The sequence below is a fragment of the Scyliorhinus canicula genome, chromosome 20 (assembly GCF_902713615.1).
Source record: "Scyliorhinus canicula chromosome 20, sScyCan1.1, whole genome shotgun sequence".
In the NCBI taxonomy this organism is placed as follows: domain Eukaryota; kingdom Metazoa; phylum Chordata; class Chondrichthyes; order Carcharhiniformes; family Scyliorhinidae; genus Scyliorhinus; species Scyliorhinus canicula.
The window spans coordinates 98,121,657-98,131,492 of record NC_052165.1 but is presented as its reverse complement, the minus strand read 5'-3'; the positions used below and the strand labels follow the sequence as shown (position 1 = coordinate 98,131,492).

The 9,836-nt window shown below is 57.0% G+C and overlaps 1 protein-coding gene across 1 annotated transcript; it reads right to left on the bottom strand.

Annotated features, from left to right (window-relative positions):
• Nucleotides 1–285: 285 nt before the first annotated feature.
• LOC119955199 (mitogen-activated protein kinase 7-like) lies at nucleotides 286–9,619 on the bottom strand. The gene is given in 5 exon segments (XM_038781193.1): nucleotides 286–522; nucleotides 524–1,235; nucleotides 2,101–2,266; nucleotides 3,891–4,097; nucleotides 8,987–9,619. Coding segments are annotated over 5 exon segments (1,209 nt in total). The 5' UTR covers nucleotides 9,006–9,619; the 3' UTR covers nucleotides 286–417.
• Between the last annotated feature and the right edge of the window lie 217 nt (nucleotides 9,620–9,836).

Below are 9,836 nucleotides of genomic sequence, written 5' to 3'. Positions count from 1 at the left end.
CCCCCCCCCCCCCCCCCCACTCCCCACCTCCCCCCCCCCCCCCCCCCCCCCCACTGACTGTATCTGGACAGATGGTTTGGCCCCAAGCTTACCTTTATTTTTCTGCCTCAGCGCCGATTTGAGCAGCGCTGCTTTTGAGAGCGGCCTTGGTGTCGGCCGAGATGCCGCCCTCCTTCTTGACGTCGGTCAGTGGCCGCTGGTCCTCGCCCTCCTCCTCTTCTTCCTCCTCGCCGCCCAGTCTCCTGGGCACGGCGGCCCAGCCTCCTGGGGGAGCGCCCGTCTCCTCGTCGGCCTCCTCCTCCTCCTCGGGCGTGGGCGAAGTCAGGTCGATCATGTCCTGGGAGCCGCCCCTGGATGGGTCCCCGCTGCCGGCGCTGGGCATGTCCACGTCGCGGCAGGGGGCGGCGGGCACGCGGGTCAAGGCGGCACGCGGGTGATCACCCGCCGAATGCCCTCCCGTCGCTGGTGGAAGTCCTCGATCTCCCAGGCGATGGCCTCCTTGAGCTGCTCGCGGCTGGGCGCCGGTGCGGTCGAAGCCAAAGTCAAAGGCGGGTACGCAGGTGGGCTCGTCCTGCGGGTCGTGGTACTTGGCCAGGAAGGGGTGGCGCAGCGCCTGGGGGGCCGAGGGCCGCTCCTGGGGGTCGAAGCGGAGCAGCAACCCCAGCAGCTCCAGGGCATGGGGGTCAGTGCCCGGGTAGAGGGAGGCCAGGGGCACTGGCTGCCGGCGAGGCAGCCCGCGCAGGTAGGCTCTCACCCGCTCTGCCCCGATGGAGCCCACCAGCCGCTCGGGCGGCGTGCCCAACACCGTCAGGATCAGCTGCAGCTGGTGCAGGTAGTTCTTACCGGGGAAGATTTGCCGGCGCCCCAGCATCTCGGCGAAGATACAGCCGGCAGACCACAGGTCGATGGCCCGGCTGTACCCGTGCAGGGAGAGCATCAGCTCGGGGGCCCGGTACCACCGCGTGGCCACGTACTCCGTCAGGAAGGGCTCCGGCTCATCGGGGCGGCAGCTGAGACCCCGGGCCATGCCAAAGTCACCGATCTTCAGCTCACAGTTCTCGTTGACCAGCAGGTTGCTGGGTTTCAGGTCCCGGTGAACCACGTTGGCCGAATGAACGTACTTGAGGCCCCGCAGCAGCTGGTACAGGAAGTAGCGGGCGTGCTCCAGGGTCAGCGGCTGCGAGGAGTGAATGATCTGGTGCAGGTCGCTCTCCATCAGATCCAGGACCACGTAGCTGCAGGGGGGGGGGCGGGGGGGGGAATGTCAGAGGTCAGACAGAGGCAGCTTACATTGCCCCCTCCCCTCCCATTCTTTCTGGAGTATAGTGGAAAGGCCGTATGTATCGCGCCCCCCCCCCCCCCCCCCCCCGCCCTCATGCACAGTCAGCAAAGGGTGGGGAGAGCGGGGGGATAGTGAGCGTGTTTGATACGATTGAGGGAACTCTTTCTCCGTCTCACCTCGCTCTCCACCCATCTCTCCCCTTCGCTCTCCATTGTCCCTCGCTTCCACCCTCTCCCTTCCTGCTGTTCTGTCAGCCTGTCTCGCTCTGTAGGGGCTGGTTTAGCACACTGGGCTAAATCGCTGGCTTTGAAAGCAGACCGAGGCAGGCCAGCAGCACGGTTCGATTCCCGTACCAGCCTCCCCGAACAGGCGCCGGAATGTGGCGACTAGGGGCTTTTCACAGTAACTTCATTTAAAGCCTACTCATGACAATAAGCGATTTTCATTTTTCATTTCTTCCACCCCCCCCACCCCCACGGTCCGCCTGTCGCACCCTCAACCAAAGGTCCGCCTGTCTCTCCTTCTCTCTCTCTTTCTCCCCGCCCCTTGGTCCGTCCCGACTGCTCTTCCTGGTCCGCCTGTCCGTCCTGACTCCCTTTCTCGGTCTGCCTGTTCTGTCTCTCTCTTCTCCCGATCTGCCTGTCTCTCTCTGTCCATCCCTTTCCCTGCGTCAGTCTCTACCGTGGTCACTTTCTCGAAGCCCCTGCACCATCTCGCTTTGTTCCCCACTCCCTGGTGTACCCCTCATTTGGATGAAGCTGTGACAGGGCGTGGCGAGAGCACCTCTGACCCCTGACTGTTCGCCACGTGTTACTCACACGGATTTGAAGTCGGCGAAGGAGCCCGGCAGTTTCAGAATGTCCTTGATGGCGATAATGTTGTCGTGTTTGAAGTGTTTGAGGATTTTGAGCTCACGTAGTGTTCTTTTCGCATTGGTCACCACATCAAAGGCATTCGGGATCTTCTTAATAGCTACTTGCTGACCTGGGGGGATGCAAGGGGAACCACAGAGTGGGTCAGTCCACAGCTAAGGGATAAACAGCCAGCCGGGGGGGAGGGGCGGAATGGAGAGAGGGGGGGGGTAGGAGAGGAGAGAGGAAGGGGGGGGGGGGGGAAACAGGGAGAGAGTGAGGGAGAGAGAGAGGGGGGGAACGGAGAGAGAGAATGGGGGATGGAGAGAGAGTCAGAGGAAGAGGGAGACAGAGAGAGAGAGAGGGGAGGGGGGGAACAGAGAGAGAGGGGGGGATGGAGAGAGAGGGGGGCACAGAGACAGAGAGAGGAAGGGGGGATGGAGAAAGACAGGAAGAGGGAACAGAGAGAGGGGTACTGACGAGCAAGAGAGAGAGAGAGAGAGGTGGGAATGGAGTGAGATGGGAGAGCTAGAGAGAGTGGGATGGAGAGAGAGAGAGAGGTGGGAATGGAGTGAGATGGGAGAGCTAGAGAGAGTGGGAGGGAGAGAGAGAGAGAGGTGGGAATGGAGTGAGATGGGAGAGCTAGAGAGAGTGGGATGGAGAGAGAGAGAGAGAGGTGGGAATGGAGTGAGATGGGAGAGCTAGAGAGAGTGGGATGGAGAGAGAGAGAGAGAGAGAGAGAGGTGGGAATGGAGTGAGATGGGAGAGCTAGAGAGAGTGGGATGGAGAGAGAGAGGTGGACAGAGACGGAGAGAGCGGACTGGGTGCAGGGTTTGAAAGAAGCAGGAAGAAGGTTTTCCCTGAACCCTTGCCTCCACGTTGATATTTACTTGCGCCTCCCCTCCCCCTGGGAGGGCCACTTCCAAAACACAAAATGGACGCTGACAAAGAATATAGGAAATGTGGACAATGTTAGGCAGCAAGCAGGTACAGTGCCTGAACGTATATTTGGGAAGCAGTTACCAGACGGAATCGAAACTCTGGGTCGATTAGCATATTGATGGCCCATCTCCGGGAACAAAGGAATGACACTCGGGTAGCTGATACTGTTTCAGACATCCCAGAGCCAGAAAGAGACACACAAAGCAAGGCCAACAGCCGCCTAAGACACGCCCAGCCATCAGGGCACACACCCCTTTATTGGTCAAGATCGATAACAGTGATCGAGAAGCGACCCAATTAATCGGGGCTAGTTTAAGGCCCGCCCAAAAGCGCGCGAAGCCCCTCCGGGTATAAGAAGGAACCCCCGCCATGTGTTTGCTCTCTTGGACTTGGCTCACCGGTCCACCAGCATCACCAGAAGCAAATAAATCCAAGCTCAACGCTCGCTACCAGACGGACGACCTTAGCTGTTCTCCCTTTGAACCCAGCAGCTTCAGATCTGAACAACGGCCATTGTTCCTCTGACTGAGTGGGCACCCGAAGTTAAGTATAGGCGTTAGAGATAGTTTAGTTTGTGGGATTTTGTGCATGAGTAGATATTACTGTGTGTGTAAATAAATAGTATTGACTTTGAACTAACTAACTGGGGTATTCGCTCTTTGGGTTTGAACCTTGTGGCGGTATTGAGAGATACCTGGCGACTCTAGAGGAAACGTAACTAGGATTAAGGAAGGCGACCATATTGACCGCCATATTTACAGCAAGTAAACAGAGAAACACCCCTCATCACCCCACACAACCTGACCAGTGCCAACCTGTCTTCCTCTGCCGTGCTGATGATACCACACCATAGGCCCCGGTGCCAATTGTCTCGATAATTTCATACTCATCTCCCACATCGAAGGTCACGTCCATGGAGCGAGCCTTCAGAAAGGCAAGGTTCTTTGCTGCGGCAGTTTGGCCACGAACAGCCTCCATCTTAGTGCGTTCTTCCTCACTATCGTCTGCCATTGCCTCAGTTCCTGAAGAGAGAGAGAGAACAATAACACCAGGTGCACTGAGCCTCTGACAGTGCGGCACTCCCTCAGTACTGACCCTCTGACAGTGCGGAGCTCCCTCAGTACTGACCCTCCGACAGTGCGGTGCTCCCTCAGTACTGACCCTCTGACAGTGCGGGGCTCCCTCAGTACTGACCCTCTGACAGTGCAGCACTCCCTCAGTACTGACCCTCTGACAGTGCACCACTCCCTCAGCATTAACCCTCTGACAGTGCGGCGCTCCCTCAGTACTGACCCTCTGACAGTGCGGCTCCCTCAGTACTGACCCTCTGACAGTGCGGCGCTCCCTCAGTACTGACCCTCTGACAGTGCGGCACTCCCTCAGTACTGACCCTCTGACAGTGCGGCACTCCCTCAGTACTGACCCTCTGACAGTGCGGCGCTCCCTCAGTACTGACCCTCTGACAGTGCGGCACTCCCTCAGTACTGACCCTCTGACAGTGCGGCACTCCCTCAGTACTGACCCTCTGACAGTGCCGCACTCCCTCAGTACTGACCCTCTGACAGTGCGGCACTCCCTCAGTACTGACCCTCTGACAGTGCGGCACTCCCTCAGTACTGACCCTCTGACAGTGCAGCACTCCCTCAGTACTGACCCTCTGACAGTGCGGCACTCACTCAGTACTGACCCTCTGACACTGCGGCACACCCTCAGTACTGACCCTCTGACAGTGCGGCACTCCCTCAGTACTGACCCTCTGACAGTGCGGCTCTCCCTCAGTACTGACCCTCTGACAGTGCAGCACTCCCTCAGTACTGACCCTCAGACAGTGCAGCGCTCCCTCAGTACTGACCCTCTGACAGTGCAGAGCTCCCTCAGTACTGACCCTCTGACAGTGCGGCGCTCCCTCAGTACTGACCCTCTGACAGTGCGGCGCTCCCTCAGTACTGACCCTCTGACAGTGCAGCTCCCTCAGTACTGACCCTCTGACAGTGCGGGGCTCCCTCAGTACTGACCCTCTGACAGTGCAGCACTCCCTCAGCACTGACCCTCTGACAGTGCACCACTCCCTCAGCATTAACCCTCTGACAGTGCGGCGCTCCCTCAGTACTGACCCTCTGACAGTGCGGCTCCCTCAGTACTGACCCTCTGACAGTGCGGCGCTCCCTCAGTACTGACCCTCTGACAGTGCGGCACTCCCTCAGTACTGACCCTCTGACAGTGCGGCACTCCCTCAGTACTGACCCTCTGACAGTGCGGCGCTCCCTCAGTACTGACCCTCTGACAGTGCGGCACTCCCTCAGTACTGACCCTCTGACAGTGCGGCACTCCCTCAGTACTGACCCTCTGACAGTGCCGCACTCCCTCAGTACTGACCCTCTGACAGTGCGGCACTCCCTCAGTACTGACCCTCTGACAGTGCGGCACTCCCTCAGTACTGACCCTCTGACAGTGCAGCACTCCCTCAGTACTGACCCTCTGACAGTGCGGCACTCACTCAGTACTGACCCTCTGACACTGCGGCACACCCTCAGTACTGACCCTCTGACAGTGCGGCACTCCCTCAGTACTGACCCTCTGACAGTGCGGCTCTCCCTCAGTACTGACCCTCTGACAGTGCAGCACTCCCTCAGTACTGACCCTCAGACAGTGCAGCGCTCCCTCAGTACTGACCCTCTGACAGTGCAGAGCTCCCTCAGTACTGACCCTCTGACAGTGCGGCGCTCCCTCAGTACTGACCCTCTGACAGTGCGGCGCTCCCTCAGTACTGACCCTCTGACAGTGCAGCTCCCTCAGTACTGACCCTCTGACAGTGCGGCACTCCCTCAGTACTGACCCTCTGACAGTGCAGCACTCCCTCAGCACTGACCCTCTGACAGTGCGGCACTCCCTCAGTACTGACCCTCTGACAGTGCAGCACTCCCTCAGCACTGACCCTCTGACAGTGTAGCACTCCCTCAGTACTGACCCTCTGACAGTGCGGCACTCCCTCAGTACTGACCCTCTGACAGTGCGGCACTCCCTCAGTACTGACCCTCTGACAGTGCGGCACTCCCTCAGTACTGACTCTCTGACAGTGCAGCACTCCCTCAGTACTGACCCTCTGACAGTGCCGCACTCCCTCAGTACTGACCGTCTGACAGTGCCGCACTCCCTCAGTACTGACCTCTGACAGTGCGGCACTCCCTCAGTACTGACCCTCTGACAGTGCAGCACTCCCTCAGTACTGACCCTCTGACAGTGCGGCACTCCCTCAGTACTGACCCTCTGACAGTGCAGCACTCCCTCAGTGCTGACCCTCTGACAGTGCAGCTCCCTCAGTACTGACCCTCTGACAGTGCGGCACTCCCTCAGTACTGACCCTCTGACAGTGCGGCACTCCCTCAGTACTGACCCTCTGACAGTGCGGCACTCCCTCAGTACTGACCCTCTGACAGTGCAGCACTCCCTCAGTACTGACCCTCTGACAGTGCAGCACTCCCTCAGTACTGACCCTCTGACAGTGCGGCGCTCCCTCAGCACTGACCCTCTGACAGTGCGGCACTCTCTCAGTACTGACCCTCTGACAATGCAGCACTCCCTCAGTACTGACCCTCTGACAGTGCGGCACTCCCTCAGTACTGACCCTCTGACAGTGCGGCGCTCCCTCAGTACTGACTCTCTGACAATGCAGCACTCCCTCAGCACTGACCCTCTGACAGTGCAACACTCCCTCAGTACTGACTCTCTGACAGTGTAGCACTCCCTCGTACTGACCCTCTGACAGTGCAGCACTCCCTCGTACTGACCCTCCGACAGTGCGGCACTCCCTCAGTACTGACCCTCAGACAGTGCCGCACTCCCTCAGCACAGACCCCCAGACAGTGCGGCACTCCCTCAGTACTGACCCTCAGACAGTGCGGCACTCTCTCAGCACTGACCCTCAGACAGTGCGGCACTCCCTCAGCACATACCCTATGTCTGTGCAGCATTCCCTCAGCACTGACCCTCTAACAGTGCAGCTGATGGTCCCATTCCATTACGTGATTTATTATCGGACTATGGGCAAACTGGAGTAAAAGCCAGGCAGCTTGAATATTGTCTACAGATCTGGAAACTGCACTTTAGGAAGGATGTGAAGTCTATTGCGTATGGGGAAAGATTGACGGGATTGGTTCTGGGAATCTGTGAACTTCATTGAAAGGGGAACGATTGGAGAATTTGGGACTGGTTTACTTGAAGAGAAGATCGAGAGGGGATTTGGAGAGAGTGGTTAAAAATCACGAGGGGGTCCCGGAGAGAGTCTAGAGGGAGAGAAACTATTCCTATTGGCAAGAGGATTCGGAACCAGAGACAGGGGGGACACAGATTGAAGGTGATGAGTTAAAAGCGAGGGAAATACGAAGAGGAACCTCTCCAACAGGAAGTGGTTAGGATCTGGGACAAGATGCCCAACATCATCCTGGAGGTAGGTTCGAGCGAGGCATTTTCAAAAAGGAATCAAATCATTAACTGAACAGGAGGATTTGGCTGATCCCTATTGATCCTCCAATGATTGGTTGATGGTCCCATTGACTCTCCAATCATTGGTTGATGGTCCCATTGACTCCCCAATGATTGGCTGATCCCCATTGATCCTCCAATGATTAGCTGATCCCTATTGATCCTCCAATGATTGGTTGATGGTCCCATTGACTCTCCAATGATTGGCTGATCCCCATTGATCCTCCAATGATTGGCTGATGGTCCCATTGACTCTCCAATGATTGGCTGATGGTCCCATTGACTCTTCAATGATTGGCTGATGGTCCCATTGACTCTACAATGATTGGCTGATCACCCCATTGACCCTCCAATGATTGGCTGATGGTCCCATTGACTCTCCAATGATTGGCTGATGGTCCCATTGACTCCAATCATTGGCTGATGGTCCCATTGACTCTCCAAGATTGGCTGATCTCCATTGATCCTCCAATGATTGGCTGATGGTCCCATTGACTCTCCAATGATTGGCTGATGGTCCCATTGACTCCCCAATGATTGACTGATGGTCCCACTGACTCTGCAATCATTGGCTGATGGTTCCATTGACCCGCCAATGATTGGAGATCAATGATTGGCTGATGGTCCCATTAATCCTCCAATGATTGGCTGATCACCCCATTGACCCGCCAATGATTGGCTGATCACCCCATTGACCCGCCAATGATTGGCTGATCACCCCATTGACTCTCCAATGATTGGCTGCAGGTCCCATTAATCCTCCAATGATTGGCTGATCACTCCATTGACCCTCCAATGATTGGCTGATGGTCCCATTAATCCTCCAATGATTGGCTGATGGTCCCATTGCTCTCTAATGATTGGCTGACGGTCCCATTGACCCTCTAATGATTGGCTGATCACCCCATTGACCCACCAATGATTGGCTGATCACCCCATTGACTCTCCAATGATTGGCTGCAGGTCCCATTGACCCTCCAATGATTGGCTGATGGTCCCATTAATCCTCCAATGATTGGCTGCAGGTCCCATTGACCCACCAATGATTGGCTGATCACTCCATTGGCCCTCCAATGATTGGCTGATGGTCCCATTAATCCTCCAATGATTGGCTGATGGTCCCATTAACCCGCCAATGATTGGCTGATCACCCCATTGACCCGCCAATGATTGGCTGATGGTCCCATTGATCCTCCAATGATTGGCTGATGGTCCCATTGACCCTCCAATGATTGGCTGATGGTCCCATTGACCCTCCAATGATTGGCTGATGGTCCCATTGACCCTCCAATGATTGGCTGATGGTCCCATTGACTCTCCAATGATTGGCTGATCACCCCATTGATCTGATTGTCTCTCCTCCTTGTCAGTGATTGGTGGACCCACCCAGGGTTGAAGACCCTGCCAGTTTCCCCTCGGACTCGCTTACCAGTCTCCCGCGGACACATAGATAGAGAGGGAGGGACGGGAACTCCGGCTTCCTCAACCTCTGCTTCCTTCAGCGCCGCAGCTCCGCTCCCGCCGCCATCATTGTTTGGAATCCAGCGGCTCCGGCCCCGCCCCCTCCCTCCGCTCTGATTGACAGCTGCCTACGGCCAATGGACGCGCGATGGCCGCCACCGTCGCTGACCAATGGTTGGAGGGAGGCGGCTGAGGAGGCGTGTCCGAGGGCGCAGATTGGTCGAGGCATCGATTGTGACGGAGATGGAGCCGGGGCGACCAGCCCTTACCAACGGCCGTTATGTTGATGAGAAGGGGCGTGGCTGAACTGGCGGACAGCGCGGATTGGTGAAAGAGGGAAGGGGCGGAGCATCGCTTCTGATTGGGGAAAGGGCTACCCAATCGGCTGCCCGAAGCCCGCTCCGTTGACCAATGGCCACCGAGGCCGGGTCACGAGAGGACGCTGGCGACATGACCAATCGGAAGCCGGCGGTGCGGCGGCCCAGACCAATGGACGGCGAGGGGGCGTGATCTGATCTGATTGGCCTTCAGCTTAGCCAATCGACGGCATGGGAACGGAAGAGCCGATCAATGGTCGACCAGAGATTTAAATAAAGGAGGGCGGGATCTCTGCTTGAGGCAAGGTCGTGACCCCCAACGTGTTGTTGAGAAAGAGAACCATTTATGCAGATTTATAGATATATATAAATTCCTTTCCTTATCTTGATTGTTCAATTTTGAATTCGAGATGGCAAAACTTGTTTTAGAAAAACGATTGGATTTACAAGAGGTGGACCCGCGCAGGATGTTGTGGGGCTTGTAGTCTTCCTTGGCGCCAT